We start from the raw sequence: 27,987 nt of genomic DNA, 5'->3' as shown, positions 1-27,987 counted from the left end.
TGGAATTGTGATACATTGAATTATAAGTGAGATAATCTGTCTGTAAACAATTGTTGGAAAAATTAGTTGTGTAATGCACAAAGTAGATGTTCTAATCGACTACCCAAAAATATAGTTTGTTAACAAGAAGTTTGTGGAGTGGTTGAAAAACGAGTTTTAATGACTACAACCTAAGTGTATGTAAACTTCCGACTTCAACTGTACATCTTGTTCTTGCTTTCTCAAGGAATGCCATTTAACCAGCTGTCACAATCTCTGTATAATCAGCACGAACACCTCGGGATGTAGCGCTCAAAGGTACATCCCACTGTTGTGTCTTTACTTTCATTAACTGAAGACTTTTAGTTTTTATCAAAGATTATCTGTAATTAGCATTACATGATTAACTAACCTCATATCTGAGGCTATTATATAAACAGCGTTATGATCATGTGGCTGTATTGACTCCCATGAGTTTCACAAAATTGTACCAAACGGACCAGTTCGTAGCTGGAGTCTTCACCGATCTTTCATACCTTCTCCAGAACATAAATGTTGTTCGGACCTCAAGGTCTGTGTGGTGGAAGAAATTCCTTTGTTCTCTTCTATGAAAACTCTACTCTCTCTCTATACTGTGGCCATGAGGAGATTATCTCTTCTAGCAATTTACGACTTCTCTCTGACCACAGCAGCCTGTGTGTAGGAGACAGGGGGATGGGGATGGGGCTTGCTGTACCCAGAGAGGGCAACGTCATGACATACCCCCCCCCCCGGTGGTTTGGATCTTGTTTGTCGTGCAAGTTACAAATCAACATAAAATCATGACCACATAATGTCCTGTTTGTAGATCATCGTTGCAGTCTCCTCTGGTGGAAGAACTTGGTAGGCTTCTCTGAGAGCGGAGCAGTCCACCACAAGAATGGGCAGTTGTTGTCCGGTTGGTGATCGCCGTTGCGGCCACCTCTAGTGATTTACCTTGGTAGGTTCCCTGGAAGCTGCAAAGTACCCCAGGAAGGGCCAGGGGATGTCCTGGTTGGTGATCGCCGTTGCGGCCACCTCTAGTGATTTACCTTGGTAGGTTCCCTGGAAGCTGCAAAGTACCCCAGGAAGGGCCAGGGGATGTCCTGGTTGGTGATCGCCGTTGCGGCCACCTCTAGTGATTTACCTTGGTAGGTTCCCTGGAAGCTGCAAAGTACCCCAGGAAGGGCCAGGGGATGTGCTGGTTGGTGATCGCCGTTGCGGTCCCCCTCTGGTGGTTTATCTTGGCAGGCTCTCTGACAGCGGGGCATGCTGCCACATGTATGGGCCGTCGGTGTCCGGATTTGGGGTCGCTGTTCCGGCCTGGAAGATCTGGGCAGTAACTTAGGCAGATGTTAACAACGCACACACAAAAATATATATAATTGCATTCATTCCCCAATGAGCGGCGTTGTGGCACTAAGTGATGGTTGTATGGGGACTTTGTTTATGTCTCTATCACTTCCTAAGTGTCAAAGGAACTGAACCGAAAAGGAATGAAAACATAAACAAAAGATATACAAAATATAGTTCTTACACAAAAATCATCTAATTGGACTGTATTATATATACGTCCAATGCTCTGGCAAAATGACTATCATGGCATTGTCTCTAATGCCATATCTAGGGTTTTCCTACTTGGTGTGTTGCTTAGGCACAATCCTAAGTTGATAACTATATGATAAGTTTACAGCTGTAAGGCACTAGTTTTGGGCAATCTACAGGGATGACCTATAGACTTCTGGGAAGAAAACTGGTGAGTGCAGTAGAGTCAAAGCCTAGAAGTAAATGTTAAACTTTACTAAGGCTGGTATTTTGCTTGGACCCTTAAGTGATCCTAGCATAAATCCTAGTTGGATGTTCCGTTGTGCATGTGCGTTTATGCTTACACAAGTGCGCATGTCAAGGGAAGAAAACCAAGTATCATGGCAGATTACAACTTGTTCAGAATGAGTCTAACGTAGTCAAGTAATTTTCAGGTCAATGCCGGGAGGTCAGTCAGAATTGGTGTCGAGGGAGTCTGTAGTAGTTTTTACTACAAGTCACTGTGTCTTCCACTATTGTAGTGGTGATAGGTATGAAGTCTATTTCATAGCTATGTTATCCACTGAGGAGCTAACCTCACGACAGAAGTATTCTTTAAGTATTGGACCAGTCATACGTGGTGTGATCATGGTTAATGACTTCTAATAATTTTCCTCCTGAATGGAGGATTCTATTTATTAGTGACATGTGTGGTAAACATTGGAAGAGTGTACTGGAGATTCCCTTCCACGTGTTGCACTCTGAGTGACTCCTATGTCGCTATTGTCAAGGGTAATTTGATTGGTGAGTTCTCTAACCTTCTTACTGATTGTAGCTGGACTGACTGTTGCTGGTATTGGTACTGGTGCTCAAAGGGACCAGTTATCCTACCAATTTATTTTTAAATATTATACTACCGGGACACATCATTGGAGCATTTTACTAGTTGTATTGTAGTAGAACCTACACATGGCAAGGAATGATTATTGTTGCCATTTGTTTTGGAGGTGGACAAGTCCACTGGACTTCCTTTACAACCAGTGTGGTACACCTCAGTACTATCTTAGATGTGTTCTAAGATAATCCCCGTCTAGGGGCCTGTCTGCTCCTCACTGTTCTCATAGGGAAGTTTACAACTAGATTTGATTTATTCTCTGGCGGCCTCGTACCATGTTGTCAGTAGCCTCGACCCCCCCACCGGCCTCGATGAGGCTCATTATGGGTCTGGGCTACTATCCCCCCCCCCTTGTGTCTCCGGACCCCCCCACCAGCGGGTGGTGTTGGTGTCTGAGGCGCAAACGGAAAGGTCGGACCCTATGTACGAGTTGTCAGCGGCCGCGTTGTAATGAGAATGGCTGTAACCTTTCAACCATATCTCCTGGTGTTGTGCTTCAAAACGCTCAGTGGCTGTCGAGGCATGTCAGACACCACCGCATCCGCGTGTGGCAACCTATTCAGTACCTGCGAACTGAGACGAGGATATTGGTCTGTGATATCGCAAAGTGTTTCACCAGTGGGAGTCATCGGGTCAGTTGCTGGACTAACGCCATTAGTATCATTGTAAGGGGTGACAGCCCCCCACAAAGTGGAAGGTGTATCATCGGAAGCAGAGTATACTCTGCGCATCTATGTTTTTCTTGCTAAGACGGCCGCAGTGCTTGCGGAAGTGTTCGAAGGGCGTTCATCTCAACTACTGTATTGCACGACTGCAAGGAGGAGGGAAGTTGCTCATTCACAGAGACAGCTGGGTCGAAATCATGAAAAGAATGGTCAATCATGTTGGCTGATGGAATGTGTCGAGATGTCGTAATATCTCCTTGGATCGGATTCTGCACCAAGAGGTTTCTAAACGTCTTTTTCCCAAGGGGTGCTTTCGACAGATACCCCTCGTGAAAGACTGCGTTGCAGCTAGCGTTAGGGGAAGACAGTGTGGTCAGTGGAGAAGGTACTTTGGCCTGTGACCATACCTGGATGGTTTTCCAATCCATCAATGGGAGCAACTGATCCATCAAGTCTGCTCCAAGTAGCAGGGGTACCGTTTCGAGGCTGGTAACATACACAGAGTGAACTAGTGATACGTCCTGGAAGTGTAGTTTCAGCATGACTCTCAATGTGAGAGGCAAGGTAGTCTGAGTGACCCCTCGAAGTTTAGTGTCGCATCGTTCCACTTTTAACCAATGTTTAGTTGGCTTCAAGCCCTTTTGAGATCATCGAACAATGACTTTTTTTCCTTTTTTTAAAAACTTTTCCGATTTTGATTAGGCTTAGCTTTCACAAAGCGTTTGACCTTTTTCATCGCAAACTTTGTATCAGAGTCTATAGACAAAGTCCGGGGGCTTGTTTCTTGATCAAGCGGGCCCTGGATAGAGTCTTGAATGAGAGCGGGAGAAATTTTAACTTTAACGTCCTTACTATGGGTGTTAATTCCTGCAGACCTGGTGTCCGGTAATTCCCTGTCTAGTCCTTGTGACTTATCTTTTACCCTTTAACTGAAATTGTTCTCGCTTTAGTTCTTCCCGTAGTGGAACTTCTGGAGAACAGTGGTCTATGTTTTGATAATCCTTCAACCCTTTGTTGCCCTTGTGCTCTGACACTTCTTGTGGGTTGGGTGCAGGAACGTAGCGAACAGGTCGATTGTAGCGGTAGTCATGTTGATGGCGACGTACTTTACAGTTATTTTGACCGCGGAGGTTATTGGAATCATGGTTTTGTGGGAGAAACTGTTGTTGTGCGTCATCTCTCAACACTTCAATACCTGATAATGCACCCTCTAACTGGAGTGAGTGCTCCTGGTCAAACTTCAAAACCAAGTGGTCAGGGCTCTTAGCGTTGTGAACTTTTGATGCCTCAAAAGCTGTGCTTGCAAGCTCTCTGAGTTGTAAGATAGGCAAGCCACCGTGGGCGGCAGGGCCCAAGTAGGTGATGAAGGTGGGATACATGTTCGACAGGAACATTTGTTTGAAAGGTAACAGGTCTTCCATGCCTGTTTCAGTGTGTAAGCCAATCGTGTTTGCGAATCGCAGAACCACTGAATTCTAATTTCAAAGCTGTGGCAAGTTTAGCGTAGGCATTTAGCACGTGTTGCTGTTGTAGATGAATTAACCTTGTCACATGTCTATTTGACATTCGCTTCAACAGGTAAACCCTGTCAGAACCCGTAGCGTTCGGGTAGCCATCCAACACGTCCTCTATGTCAGCTAGGAATGTCTCAGTATTGTTTGGCTGACCTGAAACGGGGTCAAAGGCGGGGAAATTCTTGATGAGTTTGTCAAGGTATTCCGCGCCAAGCGGGCGGAGAGGGTTGGCTTCAAACTGTGGAGAGATTGGGGCCGAAAGGCCAAGAGGAGAAGCCAAGCCTTGTTGTTGTTGGCCAAGAGGAGCAATATTACTCAGTGCCGAATGGCCAAGAGGAGAAGACTGAGGGACACATGAGGGAGGCAAGGTCTGAAACCTATCGTCTTTACACCTGTGAGTACAGGGCTCCGGTTGCTTGGATTGGTAGTCACGCTCTGGACTTCCTCCAGATGATACTTAAGAGTGGTATTCTGCTGCATTGCAGAGTCCACTTGAGCACTTAGAGTACTGATTTTGGACACGTGAGTGTCACACTTGCTCCTTTCGGTCTCAAACTTATCTGTCATGGTTTGCAGATAGAGGTCTTGAGTACGGAGCGAGAGATTCAGTGATGAGATTTCCTTGGCTTGCTTAGAAATCAATATTTCCATCTTCATCACCTGAGTTCTCTCATCATTCATTTCGTCAGCGACTTCAATGAGTTCTGCTGATTTGTCATCCAACTTTGTCATTGTGTTCATTAACTGATCGTCTTTGGTCTGCAGCGTTTTGAGGAGAACCGTGTTACTTTGAGTAACATTCAACAAAACAGCATGCATGCTATCAAGTTGAGCTGTTTGTAGATAACTCTTCAGATTTATCTAGTTTGGTGTGGACATCATCATATTTAGTTTTGGCTAAATCGAGTTGTTCCTGTAGCATATGATTTTGTTCCTGTAGAAGACGATTTTGTTGAAGAGCTTGTGCTTGTTCATCATCATACGTTTTTGCAATTACATTTAATTGTTCAGTTTTCAAGCGCAGTTCCACAGCTAGCAGAATTTTTCCCATTTATGCATTTGTCATTGGTTTCCCAGTTCTCTCCACCTGTCCCTTTATGTCTACCATTACCTGCTTCAGCTGTGCACTGCGGTATTGGACAGATGCCAATATCGGATGGTAAGACATCAGGGCTAGACTGGAGAGAACCTTTACGAGGCCTGATTTTGGAAAGCGTTGTTGTCTGCTGTTTTTCCGCTAATGGCATAATTAGGGTTGGTATCACTGCTGAGGTCAGAGATCAATCCATTTACAGGTGGAGGTTCACTAATTAGCGGGCTAGTGGGGACTACCCCCTCTGATAGCTTGCACATTATTTGAACATTTGAAAGGAAAATTGTTTTTCCTAATCTTCCAAAGTATGGTTTTGGAATATATTGGGAGCTGCAAAGACGATTTTAATCTATTTATAGACGTTAATGAACCATCAGTACTGGACAGTACTGTGGAAGTTGGACGTGAATGAATTTGCAAAAGCAAATCAATGATAATGATTAATCATACCTGGATAGGCTATCTGGGAATTACACTTTAAATTAACCTGGGAAGTTGGTTCATCTAGGTTACTATTGCAAAGTTTAAGGTGTCTCATTTAATTGGAAGAACCTAGAAAGTTATGTTCGACAATTTAGATAAATAAATTGAATGAGACAATGATTGCTGGATTATCATAAAAGTAATGTTAGGTACATTCACCACTATGGTACTTTCCCCTCAGGCCACAGCCATATGGGATTCCTGCTGGAGGTGGGACTGATTGATTGTGCTTTGCAAAAGCAGATTTTACTGATTGATCAAATGTAATGAATAATCAAACCTGTATAGGCTATCTGGGAATTAAACTTTAAATTATCCTGAGAGATCTGCTTCATCTAAATTAATATTGCAAAGTTTAAGGTGTCTCATTTAATTGAAAGAACCTGGAAAGGTATGTTCAACAATTTAAATAAATAAATTGAATGAGGCGATGATACCCAAACAATTGAGATTGCTGGATTATTTTAACGTGATCCACGTTTGGATTTCCCCTACTTATTTTAAGAGATGTAACGCTGAAATCAAACGGAAGTACAAAGGGCGGGACTTCCGTTGCGCAAGGAGGAGGAATTTAAACGGAACACAGGAAGCGAAAAATGTTCCCCTTTTTTTTAGCTTAGCAACTCGTGCAAGCTAACCCTACTTTGTTCAGAAATCTCACTTCCAATCACAAATTATGTTCCATTTTACCCTGGAAAGGGTGGGTTTACTAGTGAGGTCTCACATTTACCCATTTGGCATAGCGTTATGTTGACCGAAGCGACACGGCACATAAATACAGATATGCCTGTGGTCTGCCCACTCTTGCTTAGTGCGATGGGCGGACAGAATACTTCGGCTCGGTCACCGAACAGATATCTTCTAATATCTAACCTTACTGGCTCTATGCCCTCGCTCTAGAAGGTCATATTGACCTACAGAAGTAGTACCGTTTGGCCTAACGGGCTAAATCTGGAATGTTTCACTCATTGCTCTGACGCTAACGACACACGACCGGAGGCGCTCTGTAGCCTCTTAAAACGGAACCCTGACAGGTTCCATAGCCGCAGGCAGAACAGTTGAAAGTGGAGCAGCAGCACGGCCAGGTGGACTGGGGACAGCAAGGAGTCATCAGGCCAGGTAGTCCTGAGGCATGGTCCTAGGGCTCAGGTCCTCTGAGAGAGAGAAAGAAAGAGTGAACTAGAGAGAAGCATACTTAAATTCACACAGGACACTGGATAAGACCGGAGAAATACTCCAGATAATTATCACATTGTGACTATTTTTACATCATGCTGTATCACTTTTCCCACCCACTCTCCTGTAGTAACCCCACCAGGGCTATTGTGTTCAGCAGCCTTTTCAAGGTGTAATCTGTTAAATTATTTGCCGTGTGGAACAAAACAATATATTCCCTATGGCAACATCCTTGTTACCAGATGATGTGTCACACTACATGTTTTATGAACGTGGTTACCATTGTGTTCCACCCTTGGGCCTGCCATAACATGTCAAAGGCCTCTCTGAATTAAACACTTCCCTGATCCATTCTACAGGTTACGCCTGTCCACTACTTATAATTAAATGGTGAAGGAATGAGAATGCTACTAAGACAACAAGCTTTCTGACAACAATAAGTGTTGAGAAAATAATGTCTCATTCAGTCATACAACTGATTATTTTTATTATTATGGGTCTGAGAGAAAATGTTGCCGTTTTAAAGCTAATTTCCTATAATGAAACAAACAATGGCTTATCACATGTTCCTATGCTATCTGGGGGGCCCGACCTCCAGGAGGACACCAACCTACAGCCTGTGGGCCCTCCCACCTTGCAGGGGCTGCGTGTGTGTGTGCTAATGCCAGTGATTACCGGTATATGAAAATATGTCTATTGAGCGCCCTTTGCTGACTATATTCAACTAGAACAATGATTTAGCCTCTTGGTATTTTATTTTAAATGACCTGATAATTATCCCAATGTGACTATTTTGACATTTTGCTGTCAGTATAATTATCACTTTTCACACTCTCCTGTAGTAACACAGGGCTGTCGTTTTCAGCAGCCTTTTTAAACTGTGATCTGTTAAACAATTTGCTGTGTGGAACAAAACAATAACTTCCCTATGCCGGGAATGAGATGATATAACTAAATATTATCATAATGAGTATGATTTCTCCATCAACTTCCTTGTTTGATTGGTAATGAGTAACATACATAGTTTGAAGCTGGAATAGCTATTCATAAAGTGTAAGAAACATTTGAACATTGAAATTGATACCTTACACTATATACCAGTTTTACAGTATATGTATTTATGGTTTACAATTTGTAAAGCTGGGGTTGAGGTTTTGTGTAAGTAGTCTATTTTAAAATTATATTGCCAACATGCTGGTTACCAGGTGCTGCGTCACACAAAGTTTCTTATGAATGACCAACTGTGGTGAACCATGGTGTATACCCTCAGACCTGCCATAACATATTTGTGAATTCAACACTTCCCTGATCCATCCTACAGGTTATGCCTGTCCCTTACACATAATTATATGGTGAAAGAATGAGAATACTACTAAGACAACAAGCTTTCTGACAAAAATAAGTGTTGACAAAATGTCTAATTTAGTCATACAACTTCAATTTATGAATAAAAAAAATCAATATTTTTTTAATGTGCTGATTTGCAACACTTCAAATGAAATCATGTATTTGATCCACTGACATTATTGATGACTTTACTACAGAGGAGGTGCTGACTCAATCTGAGAGCAAAATGGGTAGTCCCAAACAAACCTGCCACACACACCTCGCCTCTCATCTGTGAACAAGGAAATCATCTCTGCCTCACATCACATAGCTGGGCTGGGTTCAAATGAGATTTGCATAGGAAAGAAAAAAGTGAAAATGCAAGAAAGAACATTCTCTCGGCTTAACAAGGTTGCCTTTATTTTATGTAAGTACCACTGGTTTAATTATGTTTGTATAGTAGCTTGAATCAAAACATATTCAGCCAGTGCACTTACGATGCTGGACACTGTTAATCACAGGGCAATTAGATTTATAACTAATGCAAGACCACTCACCCATCACTGTGATCTATAAATTTGTAAGTCGCTCTGGATAAGAGCGTCTGCTAAATGACTTAAATGTTAAATGTAAATGTACAACATGGTGAAGTGGCCCTTCCTTCCTTATGAGAAGGATGAAGCATTGGTACATTTTTGTGTACAACACAGTGCTTGGACCATTGTCTACATATCTATGCTCCTCACATACAAGCTCATCACAAACATATAGTCTCCGTTCTCAGCTACTACTATCTTTCAAGGTTCCTAAGGCCAGAACATAAATGGGATTAATATGATTTTCCTATAATGCTCCTTGGTCTTGGAACAAGCTGCAAAAGACTATAAAACTGGAGGAGAGGGTATTGCTGGTTGAGTTTAACCTCTAAAGTTTAAACCGTTGGGGGGAGGAGGTGTACTAAGCCAACATATGGAATTGTTTTAAGATGGTCATATCATGGATCATTTAGCTATTTGATTTAGAATTTCAATACCCCTTTAGCTATCTCCAAAAAATACTTTAAAATGATTTAATAAAACTATTGAATTTGGCCTTTATTACTAAGTCCATAGAAACGCATTGAATAACACATTCATACATCGCAAAATAGACAGTATTTTTTTTAATGAGGAAATAGGTTTTGAAGTGTCTGTTATATATCTAGGAGATATAAGAAAGATCAGGAAATATATACATTGTATGTACAGTACCAGTCATAATTGTGGACACACCTACTCATTCAAGGGCTTTTCTTTATTTTTAATATTTTCTACATTGTAAAAATACAATGTAAATGTAAAAAATAAAGAAAAGCCCTTGAATGAGCTGTGTCCACACTTTTGACTGGTACTGTACAGTGTATGTGTGTATATATATATATATATATATATATATATATATATATATACGTATATATGTGTATATATATATATTTTTTTACCTTTATTTAACCAGGTAGGCTAGTTGAGAACAAGTTCTCATTTGAAACTGCGACCTGGCCAAGATAAAGCATAGCAGTGTGAACAGACAACACAGAGTTACACATGGAGTAAACAATTAACAAGTCAATAACACAAAAAAAGGGGAGTCTATATACATTGTGTGCAAAAAGCATGAGGAGGTAGGCGAATAATTACAATTTTGCAGATTAACACTGGAGTGATAAATGATCAGATGGTCATGTACAGGTAGCGATATTGGTGTGCAAAAGAGCAGAAAAGTAAATAAATAAAAACAGTATAGGGATGAGGTAGGTGAAAATGGGTGGGCTATTTACCATTAGACTATGTACAGCTGCAGCGATCGGTTAGCTGCTCAGATAGCAGATGTTTGAAGTTGGTGAGGGAGATAAAAGTCTCCAACTTCAGGGATTTTTGCAATTCGTTCCAGTCACAGGCAGCAGAGTACTGGAACGAAAGGCGGCCAAATGAGGTGTTGGCTTTAGGGATGATCAGTGAGATATACCTGCTGGAGTGCGTGCTACGGATGGGTGTTGCCATCGTGACCAGTGAACTGAGATAAGGCGGAGCTTTACCTAGCATGGACTTGTAGATGACCTGGAGCCAGTGGGTCTGGCGACGAATATGTAGCGAGGGCCAGCCGACTAGAGCATACAAGTCGCAGTGGTGGGTGGTATGAGGTGCTTTAGTGACAAAACAGATGGCACTGTGGTAAACTGCATCCAGTTTGCTGAGCAGAGTGTTGGAAGCAATTTTGTAGATGACATCGCCGAAGTCGAGGATCGGTAGGATAGTCAGTTTTACTAGGGTAAGTTTGGCGGCATGAGTGAAGGAGGCTTTGTTGCGGAATAGAAAGCCGACTCTTGATTTGATTTTCGATTGGAGATGTTTGATATGAGTCTGGAAGGAGAGTTTACAGTCTAGCCAGACACCTAGGTACTTATAGATGTCCACATATTCAAGGTCGGAACCATCCAGGGTGGTGATGCTCGTCGGGCATGCGGGTGCAGGCAGCGATCGGTTGAAAAGCATGCATTTGGTTTTACTAGCGTTTAAGAGCAGTTGGAGGCCACGGAAGGAGTGTTGTATGGCAATGAAGCTCGTTTGGAGGTTAGATAGCACAGTGTCCAAGGACGGGCCGGAAGTATATAGAATGGTGTCGTCTGCGTAGAGGTGGATCAGGGAATCGCCCGCAGCAAGAGCAACATCATTGATATATACAGAGAAAAGAGTCGGCCCGAGAATTGAACCCTGTGGCACCCCGATAGAGACTGCCAGAGGACCGGACAGCAGGCCCTCCGATTTGACACACTGAACTCTGTCTGCAAAGTAATTGGTGAACCAGGCAAGGCAGTCATCCGAAAAACCGAGGCTGCTGAGTCTGCCGATAAGAATATGGTGATTGACAGAGTTGAAAGCCTTGGCAAGGTCGATGAAGACGGCTGCACAGTACTGTCTTTTATCGATGGTGGTTATGATATCGTTTAGTATGTGTGGCTGAGGTGCACCCGTGACCGGCTCGGAAACCAGATTGCACAGCAGAGAAGGTACGGTGGGATTCGAGATGGTCAGTGACCTGTTTGTTGACTTGGCTTTCAAAGACCTTAGATAGGCAGGGCAGGATGGATATAGCTCTGTAACAGTTTGGGTCCAGGGTGTCTCCCCCTTTGAAGAGGGGGATGACTGCGGCAGCTTTAGAGGGTAGAGGGTCCAGATTGTCAAGCCCAGCTGATTTGTACGGGTCCAGGTTTAGCAGCTCTTTCAGAACATCTGCTATCTGGATTTGGGTAAAGGAGAACCTGGAGGGGCTTGGGCGAGGAGCTGCGGGGGGGGCGGAGCTGTTGGCCGAGGTTGGAGTAGCCAGGCGGAAGGCATGGCCAGCCGTTGAGAAATGCTTGTTGAAGTTTTCGATAATCATGGATTTATCGGTGGTGACCGTGTTACCTAGCCTCAGTGCAGTGGGCAGCTGAGAGGAGGTGCTCTTGTTCTCCATGGACTTCACAGTGTCCCAGAACTTTTTGGAGTTGGAGCTACAGGATGCAAACTTCTGCCTGAAGAAGCTGGCCTTACATTTATATATATATATATATATATATATATATATATATATATATATATCCATTTATGTATATGTATATATAAATATATATATATACATATATGTGTGTGTATGTATGTGTGTATATATATATATACATACATACATACATACATATAATATACATATATATTATATATATATGTATATATAGATATTATCAAATCAAATTTATTTATATAGCCCTTCATACATCAGCTGATATCTCAAAGTGCTGTACAGAAACCCAGCCTAAAACCCCAAACAGCAAGCAATGCAGGTGTAGAAGCACGGTGGCTAGGAAGAACTCCCTAGAAAGGCCAAAACCTAGGAAGAAACCTAGAGAGGAACCAGGCTATGTGGGGTGGCCAGTCCTCTTCTGGCTGTGCCGGGTGGAGATTATAACAGAACATGGCCAAGATGTTCAAATGTTCATAAATGACCAGCATGGTCGAATAATAAGAAGGCAGAACAGTTGAAACTGGAGCAGCAGCACGGCCAGGTGGACTGGGGACAGCAAGGAGTCATCATGTCAGGTAGTCCTGGGGCATGGTCCTAGGGCTCAGGTCCTCCGAGAGAGAGAAAGAAAGAGAGAAAGAGAGAATTAGAGAAAGCACACTTAAATTCACACAGGACACTGAATAGGACAGGAGAAGTACTCCAGATAAAACAAACTGACCTTAGCCTCCCGACACAAATTACTGCAGCATAAATGCTGGAGGCTGAGACAGGAGGGGTCAGGAGACACCGTGGCCCCGTCCGAGGACACCTCCGGACAGGGCCAAACAGGAAGGATATAACCCCACCCACTTTGCCAAAGCACAGCCCACACACCACTAGAAGGATATCTTCAACCACCAACTTACCATCCTGAGACAAGGCTGAGTATAGCCCACAAAGATCTCCGCCATGGCACAACCCAAGGTGGGGCGCCAACCCAGACAGGATGACCACATCAGTGAATCAACCCACTCAGGTGACGCACCCCTTCCAGGGACGGCATGAGAGAGCCCCAGTAAGCCAGTGACTAGAGGCAGAGAATCCCAGTGGAAAGAGGGGAACCGGCCAGGCAGAGACAGCAAGGGCGGTTCGCTGCTCCAGAGCCTTTCCGTTCACCTTCCCACTCCTGGGCCAGACTACACTCAATCATATGACCCACTGAAGAGATGAGTTTTCAGTAAAGACTTAAAGGTTGAGACCGAGTTTGCGTCTCTGACATGGGTAGACAGGCCTTTCCATAAAAAATGGAGTTCTATAGGAGAAAGCCCTGCCTCCAGCTGGATGCTTTGAAATTCTAGGGACAATTAGGAGGCCTGCATCTTGTGACCGTAGCGTACGTGTAGGTATGTACGGCAGGACCAAATCAGAGAGATAGGTAGGAGCAAGCCCATGTAATGCTTTGTAGGTTAGCAGTAAAACCTTGAAATCAGCCCTTGCTTTGACAGGAAGCCAGTGTAGGGAGGCTAGCACTGGAGTAATATGATCAAATTTTTGGGTTCTCGTCAGGATTCTAGCAGCCGTATTTAGCACGAACTGAAGTTTATTTAGTGCTTTATCCGGATAGCCGGAAGGTAGAGCATTGCAGTAGTCTAACCTAGAAGTGACATAAGCATGGATTCATTTTTCTGCATCATATTTGGACAGAAAGTTTCTGATTTTTGCAATGTTACGTAGATGGAAAAAAGCTGTCCTTGAAATGGTGTTGATATGTTCTTCAAAAGAGAGATCAGGGTCCAGAGTAACGCCGAGGTCCTTCACAGTTTTATTTTAGACGACGGTGTATATACGTGTATATATATATATATATATATATATATGTATATATATGTGTATATATATGAAACATTTGAAAATTGACTGGAAACCTAGAGTACTAGGGGGTAACTAGCCCCTCCAAAGAACAATATGTATATACAGTGCCTTGCGAAAGTATTCGGCCCCCTTGAACTTTACGACCTTTTGCCACATTTCAGGCTTCAAACATAAAGATATAAAACTGTATTTTTTGTGAAGAATCAACAATAAGTGGGACACAATCATGAAGTGGAACGACATTTATTGGATATTTCAAACTTTTTTAACAAATCGAAAACTGAAAAATTGGGCGTGCAAAATTATTCAGCCCCTTTACTTTCAGTGCAGCAAACTCTCTCCAGAAGTTCAGTGAGGATCTCTGAATGATCCAATGTTGACCTAAATGACTAATGATGATAAATACAATCCACCTGTGTGTAATCAAGTCTCCGTATAAATGCACCTGCACTGTGATAGTCTCAGAGGTCCGTTAAAAGCGCAGAGAGCATCATGACGAACAAGGAACACACCAGGCAGGTCCGAGATACTGTTGTGAAGAAGTTTAAAGCCGGATTTGGATACAAAAAGATTTCCCAAGCTTTAAACATCCCAAGGAGCACTGTGCAAGCGATAATATTGAAATGGAAGGAGTATCAGACCACTGCAAATCTACCAAGACCTGGCCGTCTCTCTAAACTTCCAGCTCATACAAGGGGAAGACTGATCAGAGATGCAGCCAAGAGGCCCATGATCACTCTGGATGAACTGCAGAGATCTACAGTTGAGGTGGGAGACTCTGTCCATAGGACAACAATCAGTCGTATATTGCACAAATCTGGCCTTTATGGAAGAGTGGCAAGAAGAAAGCCATTTCTTAAAGATATCCATAAAAAGTGTAATTTAAAGTTTGCCACAAGCCACCTGGGAGACACACCAAACATGTGGAAGAAGGTGCTCTGGTCAGATGAAACCAAAATTGAACTTTTTGGCAACAATGCAAAACGTTATGTTTGGCGTAAAAGCAACACAGCTCATCACCCTGAACACACCATCCCCACTGTCAAACATGGTGGTGGCAGCATCATGGTTTCAGCCTGAATTTCTTCAGCAGGGACAGGGAAGATGGTTAAAATTGATGGGAAGATGGATGGAGCCAAATACAGGACCATTCTGGAAGAAAACCTGATGGAGTCTGCAAAAGACCTGAGACTGAGACGGAGATTTGTCTTCCAACAAGACAATGATCTAAAACATAAAGCAAAATCTACAATGGAATGGTTCAAAAATAAACATATCCAGGTGTTAGAATGGCCAAGTCAAAGTCCAGACCTGAATCCAATCGAGAATCTGTGGAAAGAACTGAAAACTGCTGTTCACAAATGCTCTCCATCCAACCTCACTGAGCTCGAGCTGTTTTGCAAGGAGGAATGGGAAAAAATTTCAGTCTCTCGATGTGCAAAACTGATAGACATACCCCAAGCGACTTACAGCTGTAATCACAGCAAAAGGTGGCGCTACAAAGTATTAACTTAAGGGGGCTGAATAATTTTGCACGCCCAATTTTTCAGTTTTTGATTTGTTAAAAAAGTTTGAAATATCCAATAAATGTCATTCCACTTCATGATTGTGTCCCACTTGTTGTTGATTCTTCACAAAAAAATACAGTTTTATATCTTTATGTTTGAAGCCTGAAATGTGGCAAAAGTTCGCAAAGTTCAAGGGGGCCGAATACTTTCGCAAGGCACTGTATATATATGTATATATATATATATATATACATACATACATACATACATACATACATATATATATATATATATATATATATATATATATATTGTTCTTTGGAGGGGCTAGTTACCCCCTAGTACTCTCTACCACCTGGTTTCCAGTCAATTTTCAAATGTTTCATGTGGCTGACATGTAGTAATGTTAAATAATGTTTTTTTGGGCTCATTGTATTAATTGTGATAGGCTCACATTTTACCAATATGGAGTACCGCCACTATTTATTTTACTGGGGTGTCGTACCAGACTGTACCCCCTTACTTTCACACCTGATTGTATTGTGCTCTTTGTATGTACAGTGCATTCGGAAACTATTCAGACCCCTTGACTCTTGTCATATTTTGTTCCATTACAGCCTTATTCTAAAATGGATTAAATAGAACATTTTCCTCATCAATCTACAAACAATACCCCATAATGACAAAGCGAAACAGGCTATTAGAAATTTTAGCAAATGTATTAAAGATAAAAAAACACATACCTTATTTACATAAGTATTCACACCCTTTGCTATGAGACTTTTTGGGTGCAATTCAAAACAAGAAAACAGGGTAAGGGTGCCCTCCAGCGGTAACCTAAGGAAACCTAAGAAAATCAAATAACACAGAAACTGTGACATATACATGACGTTGTCACATCAAATCAATTATTTTTTTTTTCCTCTGATTCACAGTTTTCACAAACATAACATCCATATCAGTGTTTAATGATGAGAAGAGCGCAACCACAGAACAAGTACAACATACAGCACAAGTAAATGCATCAACATCACATAATTCAACATCTACCTCAGTGATGGATGAAATTACCAAGTATGTTTCAAAAATCCCAAGTGAAACATCACTGCCTGTAACCAGTCAGATGTCAATGGGTACCACTGTTTCATCAACTCCAACAGCAAATACCAATCAATACATAGAAAGTATAGCTTCCACTACATCAAACGTTTATTCAAGTGATGTCACCACAACTACATCAACATCAGCAACCACTACAAGCAATGCCACCACAACTTCCACCTCAACAGTCACTTCAAGTGATGTCAATTCTCCCTCAACTACATCAGCAGTAACTTCAACTGTGACCACCATTCCCTCTACACCAACAGTCACAAGTGATACCCCCAGTCCCTCAACAGTCACTCAAAGGAATGCCTACACTCCCTCTACTATGTCTACAGACTCTTCAAATGATGCCACCACTCCATCAACAGTCACTTCAAGTGATGCCACCACTCCCTCAACTACATCGACAGTCACAAGTGATTCCATCACTTGCTCTACTACATCAACATTGGCAGTCCCTTCAAGTGATGCCACCACTCCCTCAACAGTCACTTTTCCCTCCACTACATCAGCAGTAACATCAACTGTGGCCAACATTCCTTCTACTACTTCGAAAGTCCCTTCAAGTGATGCCACCACTCCCTCAACAGTCACTTTTCGCTCCACTACATCAGCAGTAACATCAACTGTGGCCAACATTCCTTCTACTACTTCGAAAGTCACCTCAAGTGATGCCACCAATCCCTCAACTATGTCTACAGTCACTTCAAGTAATCACACAACTCCCTCTACTATGTCTACAGTCACTTCAAGTGATCCCGCAACTCCCACTAATTCATTGACAGTCACAAGTGATGTCACAACTCCCTCAACTACATCAATTGTCACTTCAAGTGATCCCAAAACTCTGACTTCTACATTGACAGTCAAACGTGATGCCACCACTCGGTCTACTATGTCTACAGTCATTTCAAGTGATCCCACAACTTCCACTACTACATTGACAGTCACTAGTGATGCCATCATTCGCTCTGCTACATCGACGTTGACAGTCCCTTTAATAAGTGATGCCACCTCTCCCTCTACCATGTATACAGTTACTTTAAGTGGCAACACATCAACACCTACTTCAAGTGATGCCACCCCTCCCTCAACAGTCACTTCAACTCATGTAACTTCTCCCTCAACTATGTCTACAGTCACTTCAATTGATACCACCCCTACTACATCAACAGTCACAAATGATGCCCTCACTCGCTCTACTACATTGATATCGAAATTACATTCAAGTGATGCCACTAATACCTCAACAGTCACTTCAAATGATGCCAGCAGTCCCTCAACTATGTCGACAGTCACTTCAAGTGATAACAAAACTCCCTCAACAGTCACTTCAAGTGATGCCACTACTCCCTCGACTATGTTGACAGTCACTTCAAGTGATGCCACCACTCCCTCAACAGTCACTTCAAGTGATCCCTCAACTCCCACCAACACATCGACATTGACAGTCTCTTCAAAGGACGCCACCACTCTTTCAACAGTCACTTCAAGTGATGCTACATCAACACATACTTCAAGTAGTGCCACCACTCCCTCACCCAAATCAACAGTGTCTTCAAGTGATTCCACCAATCCCTCAACTACGTCAACAGTCACAAGTGATGCCATCACTCATTCTACTAAATCGACATTGACAGTCCTTTCAAGTGATGCCATCACTCCCTCAACAGTCACTTCAAGTAATGCCACCACTACGACATTAACAGTCACTTCAAGTGATAGTACATCAACACCCACTTCAATTGATGCCACCACTCCCTCGACAGCATCCCCAGTCATTCAAAGTAATACCATTACTCCCTCAACTACACCGACATTCACTTCAAGTCATACCACCACCACCACTACATCGACAGTAACATCAACTGTGGCCACCATTCCCTCAAATACATCGACAGTCAGTTCAAGCGATGCCACCACTCCCTCAACTACATCAACAGTCACTTCAAGGGATGCCAACACTCCCTTAACAGTCTCTTCATGTGATGTCACTACTCCCTCAACGACATCAATAGTCACTTCAAGTGATGCCACCACTACTCCATCAACAACAGCAGTCACTTCAAGCGATGCCACCGCTCCTTCAACATTCACTTCAAGTGATGCCACCACTGCTACACCAACAGTAGCTTCAACTGCAGCCACCATTCCCTCAACTACATCGACAGTCACTTCAGATGATACTACATCAACACCCACTTCAAGTGATGCCACCACTCCCTCAACTGCATCGACATCAACGTCAAATGATGCCACAACTACAACACTGACATTAACAGTCATTTCAAGTGATTCCACCACTCCCTCATCTACATCAATAGTCACTTCTCGTGATGCCACAGCTACTACATCAACATCAGCATTCACTTCAAGTGATGTCACCTCTCCCTCAACATCAATATTCACTTCAAGTGATGCCACCTCTCACTCAACTACATTGACAGTCACTTCAGATGATACCACATCAACACCCACTTCAAGTAATGCCACCACTCCCTCAAGTACATCGACAGTCAGTTCCAGTTTTAACACCACTCTGTCAACAGTCACTTCAGGTGATGCCACAGCTACTACATCAGCATTCACTTCAAGTGATGCCACCCCTCCCTCGACATCAAAATTCACTTCAAGTGATGCCACCTCACACTCAACTACATTGACAATCACTTCAGATGATACCACATCAACACCCACTTCAAGTGATGCCATCACTCCCTCAACAGTCACTTCAAGTAATGCCACCACTATGACATTAACAGTCACTTCAAGTGATAGTACATCAACACCCACTTCAATTGATGCCACCTCTCCCTCGACATCAACAGTCACTTTAAGTGATGCCACCTCTCCCTCAACTACATTGACTTTCACTTCAAGTGTTACCACCACTACTACACCGACATTAACAGTCATTTCAAGCGATTCCACCACTCCCTCAAAAGCCACTTCAAGTGATGCCACCACTCCCTCATCTACATCAATAGTCACTTCAAGTGATGCCACAGCTACTACATCAACATCAGCAGAAACTTCAAACGATATCAGTGTTCCTTCAACATTTACTTAAAGTGGTGCCACCGCTACTACATCAGCATTCAGTTCAAGTGATGCCATCTCTCCCTCGACATCAACAGTCACTTTAAGTGATGGCACCACTCCCTCAAAAGCCACTTCAAGTGATGCCACCACTCCCTCATCTACTTCAATAGTCACTTCAAGTGATGCCACCGCTACTACATCAACATCAGCAGTCTCTTCAAGTGATGCCACCAATCCGTTAACTGCATTGACAACAACTTCAAATGATGCCACCTCTCCCTCGACATCAATATTCACTTCAATTGATGCCACCTCTCCTTCTACATTCACTTCAAGCAATCCCACCACTCCCTCAACAGTCACTTCAAGTGATGCCACCTCTCACTCAACAACATCGATAGTCACTTCAGACGATACTACATCAACAACCACTTCAAATGTTGCCACCACTGCCTCAACAGTCACTTCAAGTGATGCCATCACTCCCTCAACTACACTGATAGTAACTTCAGAAAATGCCACATGGACACCCACTTCAGGTGATGCAACCTCTTCCTCAACTACATCAACATTCACTTCAAGTGGTGCCACCACTCCTCAACAGTAGCTTCAAGTGATGCCACCGCTACTGCATCAACATCAGCAGTCTCTTCAAGTGATGCCACCACTCCTTCTACAGTCACTTCAAGCAATCCCACCACTCCCACAACAGTCACTTCAAGAGTTGCCACCTCTCCCTCGACATCAATCTTCACTTCAAGTGATGCCACCACTCCTTCTACATTCACTTCAAGCAATCCCACCACTCCCTCAACAGTCACTTCAAGTGATGCCACCTCTCCCTTGACATCAATCTTCACTTCAAGTGATGCCAACTCTCACTCAACTACATCGATAGTCACTTCAGACGATACTACATCAACAACCACTTCAAATGTTGCCACCACTGCCTCGAAAGTCACTTCAAGTGATGCCATCACTCCCTCAAATACACTGATAGTAACTTCAGAAAATGCCACATGGACACCCACTTCAGGTGATGCAACCTCTTCCTCAACTTCATCAACATTCACTTCAAGTGGTGCCACCACTCCCTCAACAGTCACTTTAATTGATGCCACCTCTCCCTCAACAACATTGACTTTCACTTCAAGTGTTACCACCACTACTACACCGACAGAAATATTAACTGTGGCCACAATTCCTTCAACGACATTGACAGTCACTCCAAGTGATGACACCACTGCTTCAACAGTGACTCCAAGTGATGCCACCAATCTCTCAACTACATCAACATCAATATCAAGAGATGCCACCACTGCCTCATCGACATTAACAGTCACTTCAATTCATAACACCACTATTACATCAACAGTCACTTCAAGCCATGCCACCGCTCCTTCAAAATTAGCTTCAAGTCATGCCACCGCTACAACTTCAATTTCAGTAGTCTCTTCAAGTGATGTAACCACTCCCTCAACAGTCACTCCAAGTGATGCCACCAATCCCTCAACTGCATCGACATCAACTTCAAGAGATGCCACCACTACTACATCGACATTAACAGTCATTTCAAGCGATTCCACCACTACTACATCAACATCAGCAGTCACTTTAAGCAATAACACTGTTCCTTCAACATTCACTTCAAGTGGTACCACCGCTACTACATCAACATCAGCATTCAGTTTAAGTGATGCCATCTCTCCCTCGACATCAACAGTCACTTCAAGTGATGGCAGCACTCCCTCAACAGTCTCTTCAAGTGATGCCACCGCTACTACATCAACATCAGCAGTCTCTTCAAGTGATGCCACCACTCCCTCAACTGAATCGACATCAACTTCAAATGATGCCACCACTCCCTCATCTACATCAGCAGTGACTTCAAGCGATAACACTGTTCCGTCAGCATTCACTTCAAGTGGTGCCAAAGCTACTACATCAACTTCAGCATTCACTTCAAGTGATGCCACCTCTCCCTTAACATCAATATTCACTACAAATAATGCCACCTCTCACTCAACTACATCGACAGTCACTTCGGACGATACTACATCAACACCCACTTCAAGTGATGCCACCACAACCTCAACAGTTGCTTCAAGTGATGCCTCCGCTACTACATCAACTTCAGCAGTCTCTTCAAGTGATGCCACCACTCCCTCAACAGTCCCTTCGAGTGTTGCCTCCTCTCCCTCAACATCAATCTTCACTTCAAGTGATGCCACCACTCCTTCTACATTCACTTCAAGCAATCCCAACACTCCCTCAAGAGTCATTTCAAGTGATGCCACCTCTCCCTCGACATCAATCTTCACTTCAAGTGATGCCAACTCTCACTCAACTACATCGATAGTCACTTCAGACGATACTACATCAACAACCACTTCAAATGTTGCCACCACTGCCTCAACAGTCTCTTCAAGTGATGACACCACTCCCTCGACATTTATATTCACTTCAAATAATGCCACCTCTCACTCAACTACATCGACAGTCACTTCGGACGATACTACATCAACACCCACTTCAAGTGATGCCACCACACCCTCAAGTACATTGACAGTCAGTTCAAGTATTGCCACCACTCTGTCAACAGTCACTTCAAGAGATGCCACCTCTTTCTCAACTACATCAACGGTCACTTCAGGTGATGTCACCACTACTACACCAAGAGTAATTTCAAATGCTGCCATCATTTCCTCAACTACATCAACACCCACTTCAAGTGATGCCACCACTCCCACGACATTAATATTCACTTCAAAAATGCCACCTCTCACTCAACTACATCGACAGTCACTTCGGACGATATTACATCAACACCCACTTCAAGTGATGCCACCACTCCCTTAAGTACATCAACAGTCAGTTCCAGTTTTGCCACCACTCTGTCAACAGTCACTTCAGGTGATGCCACCTCTTCCTCAAATACATCAACTTTAACTTCAAGTGATACCACCACTACTACACCGACAGTAACATTAACTGTGGACAGAATTCCCTCAACTACGTCGACAGTCAGGTCAAGTGATGCCACCACTCCCTCATCGACATCAATTGTCACTTCAAGTGATGCCACAGCTACTACATCAACATCAGCAGTCACTTCAAGCGATATAACTCTTCCTTCAACATTTACTTCAAGTGGTGCCACCGCTACTACATCAGCATTCAGTTCAAGTGATGCCATCTCTCCCTCGACATCAACAGTCTCTTCAAGTGATGCCACCGCTACTATATCAACATCTGCAGTCTCTTCAAGTGATGCCACCAATCCCTCAACTGCATCAACATCAACTTCAAATGATGCCACCACTCCCTCATCTACATCAGCAGTCACTTCAAGCAATAACACTGTTCCTTCAACATTCACTTCAAGTGGTACCACCGCTACTACATCAACATCAGCATTCAGTTCAAGTGATGCCATCTCTCCCTCGACATCAACAGTCACTTCAAGTGATGGCAGCACTCCCTCAACAGTCTCTTCAAGTGATGCCACCACTACTACATCAACATCAGCAGTCTCTTCAAGTGATGCCACCTCTCACTCGACATCAATCTTCACTTCAAGTGGTGCCACCGCTACCACATCAACATCAGCATTCACTTCAAGTGATGCCACCACTCCCTCAACATCAATATTCACTTCAAGTGATGCCACCAATCCCTCAACTGCAACGACATCAACTTCAAATGATTCCAACACTACTACATCAACATTAACAGTCATTTCAAGCGATTCCACCACTCCCTCAAAAGCCACTTCAAGTGATGCCACCACTCCCTCAACTACATCAATAGTCACTTCAAGTGATGCCATCACTACTACATCAACATCAGCAGTAACTTCAAGCGATAACACTGTTCCGTCAACATTCACTTCAAGTGGTGCCAAAGCTACTACATCAACTTCAGCATTCACTTCAAGTGATGCCACCTCTCCCTCGACATCAACAGTCACTTTAAGTGATGCCACCTCTCCCTCAACTACATTGACTTTCACTTCAAGTGTTACCACCACTACTACACCGACAGTAACATTAACTGTGGACAGAATTCCCTCAACTACGTCGACAGTCAGGTCAAGTGATGCCACCACTCCCTCATCGACATCAATTGTCACTTCAAGTGATGCCACAGCTACTACATCAACATCAGCAGTCACTTCAAGCGATATAACTCTTCCTTCAACATTTACTTCAAGTGGTGCCACCGCTACTACATCAGCATTCAGTTCAAGTGATGCCATCTCTCCTCGACATCAACAGTCTCTTCAAGTGATGCCACCGCTACTATATCAACATCTGCAGTCTCTTCAAGTGATGCCACCAATCCCTCAACTGCATCAACATCAACTTCAAATGATGCCACCACTCCCTCATCTACATCAGCAGTCACTTCAAGCAATAACACTGTTCCTTCAACATTCACTTCAAGTGGTACCACCGCTACTACATCAACATCAGCATTCAGTTCAAGTGATGCCATCTCTCCCTCGACATCAACAGTCACTTCAAGTGATGGCAGCACTCCCTCAACAGTCTCTTCAAGTGATGCCACCACTACTACATCAACATCAGCAGTCTCTTCAAGTGATGCCACCTCTCACTCGACATCAATCTTCACTTCAAGTGGTGCCACCGCTACCACATCAACATCAGCATTCACTTCAAGTGATGCCACCACTCCCTCAACATCAATATTCACTTCAAGTGATGCCACCAATCCCTCAACTGCAACGACATCAACTTCAAATGATTCCAACACTACTACATCAACATTAACAGTCATTTCAAGCGATTCCACCACTCCCTCAAAAGCCACTTCAAGTGATGCCACCACTCCCTCAACTACATCAATAGTCACTTCAAGTGATGCCATCACTACTACATCAACATCAGCAGTAACTTCAAGCGATAACACTGTTCCGTCAACATTCACTTCAAGTGGTGCCAAAGCTACTACATCAACTTCAGCATTCACTTCAAGTGATGCCACCTCTCCCTCGACATCAACAGTCACTTTAAGTGATGCCACCTCTCCCTCAACTACATTGACTTTCACTTCAAGTGTTACCACCACTACCACACCGACATTAACAGTCATTTCAAGCAATTCCACCACTCCCTCAAAAGCCACTTCAAGTGATGCCACCACTCCCTCATCTACATCAATAGTCACTTCAAGTGATGCCACAGCTACTATATCAACATCAGCAGTCACTTCAAGCGATATCAGTGTTCCTTCAACATTTACTTCAAGTGGTGCCACCGCTACTACATCAGCATTCAGTTCAAGTGATGCCATCTCTCCCTCGACATCAACAGTCACTTTAAGTGATGGCACCACTCCCTCAAAAGCCACTTCAAGTGATGCCACCACTCCCTCATCTACTTCAATAGTCACTTCAAGTGATGCCACCGCTACTACATCAACATCAGCAGTCTCTTCAAGTGATGCCACCAATCCCTTAACTGCATTGACATCAACTTCAAATGATGCCACCTTTCCCTCGACATCAATATTCACTTCAATTGATGCCACCTCTCCTTCTACATTCACTTCAAGCAATCCCACCACTCCCTCAACAGTCACTTCAAGTGATGCCACCTCTCACTCAACAACATCGATAGTCACTTCAGACGATACTACATCAACAACCACTTCAAATGTTGCCACCACTGCCTCAACAGTCACTTCAAGTGATGCCATCACTCCCTCAACTACACTGATAGTAACTTCAGAAAATGCCACATGGACACCCACTTCAGGTGATGCAACCTCTTCCTCAACTACATCAACATTCACTTCAAGTGGTGCCACCACTCCCTCAACAGTAGCTTCAAGTGATGCCACCGCTACTGCATCAACATCAGCAGTCTCTTCAAGTGATGCCACCACTCCTTCTACAGTCACTTCAAGCAATCCCACCACTCCCACAACAGTCACTTCAAGTGTTGCCACCTCTCCCTCGACATCAATCTTCACTTCAAGTGATGCCACCACTCCTTCTACATTCACTTCAAGCAATCCCACCACTCCCTCAACAGTCACTTCAAGTGATGCCACCTCTCCCTTGACATCAATCTTCACTTCAAGTGATGCCAACTCTCACTCAACTACATCGATAGTCACTTCAGACGATACTACATCAACAACCACTTCAAATGTTGCCACCACTGCCTCGACAGTCACTTCAAGTGATGCCATCACTCCCTCAAATACACTGATAGTAACTTCAGAAAATGCCACATGGACACCCACTTCAGGTGATGCAACCTCTTCCTCAACTTCATCAACATTCACTTCAAGTGGTGCCACCACTCCCTCAACAGTCACTTTAATTGATGCCACCTCTCCCTCAACAACATTGACTTTCACTTCAAGTGTTACCACCACTACTACACCGACAGAAATATTAACTGTGGCCACAATTCCTTCAACGACATTGACAGTCACTTCAAGTGATGACACCACTGCTTCAACAGTGACTCCAAGTGATGCCACCAATCTCTCAACTACATCAACATCAATATCAAGAGATGCCACCACTGCCTCATCGACATTAACAGTCACTTCAAATCATAACACCACTATTACATCAACAGTCACTTCAAGCCATGCCACCGCTCCTTCAAAATTAGCTTCAAGTCATGCCACCGCTACAACTTCAATTTCAGTAGTCTGTTCAAGTGATGTAACCACTCCCTCAACAGTCACTCCAAGTGATGCCACCAATCCCTCAACTGCATCGACATCAACTTCAAGAGATGCCACCACTACTACATCGACATTAACAGTCATTTCAAGCGATTCCACCACTACTACATCAACATCAGCAGTCACTTTAAGCAATAACACTGTTCCTTCAACATTCACTTCAAGTGGTACCACCGCTACTACATCAACATCAGCATTCAGTTTAAGTGATGCCATCTCTCCCTCGACATCAACAGTCACTTCAAGTGATGGCAGCACTCCCTCAACAGTCTCTTCAAGTGATGCCACCGCTACTACATCAACATCAGCAGTCTCTTCAAGTGATGCCACCACTCCCTCAACTGAATCGACATCAACTTCAAATGATGCCACCACTCCCTCATCTACATCAGCAGTGACTTCAAGCGATAACACTGTTCCGTCAGCATTCACTTCAAGTGGTGCCAAAGCTACTACATCAACTTCAGCATTCACTTCAAGTGATGCCACCTCTCCCTTAACATCAATATTCACTACAAATAATGCCACCTCTCACTCAACTACATCGACAGTCACTTCGGACGATACTACATCAACACCCACTTCAAGTGATGCCACCACAACCTCAACAGTTGCTTCAAGTGATGCCTCCGCTACTACATCAACTTCAGCAGTCTCTTCAAGTGATGCCACCACTCCCTCAACAGTCACTTCGAGTGTTGCCTCCTCTCCCTCGACATCAATCTTCACTTCAAGTGATGCCACCACTCCTTCTACATTCACTTCAAGCAATCCCAACACTCCCTCAACAGTCATTTCAAGTGATGCCACCTCTCCCTCGACATCAATCTTCACTTCAAGTGATGCCAACTCTCACTCAACTACATCGATAGTCACTTCAGACGATACTACATCAACAACCACTTCAAATGTTGCCACCACTGCCTCAACAGTCTCTTCAAGTGATGACACCACTCCCTCAACATTAATATTCACTTCAAATAATGCCACCTCTCACTCAACTACATCGTCAGTCACTTCGGACGATACTACATCAACACCCACTTCAAGTGATGCCACCACACCCTCAAGTACATTGACAGTCAGTTCAAGTATTGCCACCACTCTGTCAACAGTCACTTCAAGAGATGCCACCTCTTTCTCAACTACATCAACGGTCACTTCAGGTGATGTCACCACTACTACACCAAGAGTAATTTCAAATGCTGCCATCATTTCCTCAACTACATCAACACCCACTTCAAGTGATGCCACCACTCCCACGACATTAATATTTACTTCAAAAAATGCCACCTCTCACTCAACTACATCGACAGTCACTTCGGACGATATTACATCAACACCCACTTCAAGTGATGCCACCACTCCCTTAAGTACATCAACAGTCAGTTCCAGTTTTGCCACCACTCTGTCAATAGTCACTTCAGGTGATGCCACCTCTTCCTCAAATACATCAACTTTAACTTCAAGTGATACCACCACTACTACACCGACAGTAACATTAACTGTGGACAGAATTCCCTCAACTACGTCGACAGTC

At 43.5% G+C, this 27,987-nt stretch overlaps 1 protein-coding gene across 1 annotated transcript in view; it reads left to right on the top strand.

The window, feature by feature from the left end:
- The first annotated feature begins 17,805 nt into the window (after positions 1–17,805).
- LOC135553415 (serine-rich adhesin for platelets-like) overlaps positions 17,806–27,987 on the top strand; it is a 44,799-nt gene continuing 34,617 nt past the window's right edge. Inside the window, exons 1-3 of the mRNA XM_064985544.1 lie at positions 17,806–19,513; positions 24,038–26,551; positions 26,699–26,867. Of these exons, the coding sequence (XP_064841616.1) occupies positions 17,806–19,513; positions 24,038–26,551; positions 26,699–26,867 (4,391 nt within the window). The remainder of the gene's footprint in view (positions 19,514–24,037; positions 26,552–26,698; positions 26,868–27,987) is intronic.

This window comes from Oncorhynchus masou, chromosome 13 (assembly GCF_036934945.1).
Source record: "Oncorhynchus masou masou isolate Uvic2021 chromosome 13, UVic_Omas_1.1, whole genome shotgun sequence".
NCBI classification, from domain to species: Eukaryota; Metazoa; Chordata; class Actinopteri; order Salmoniformes; family Salmonidae; genus Oncorhynchus; species Oncorhynchus masou.
The sequence above is the reverse complement of the archived record's forward strand: the minus strand, read 5'-3'. Positions and strand labels throughout refer to the sequence as shown.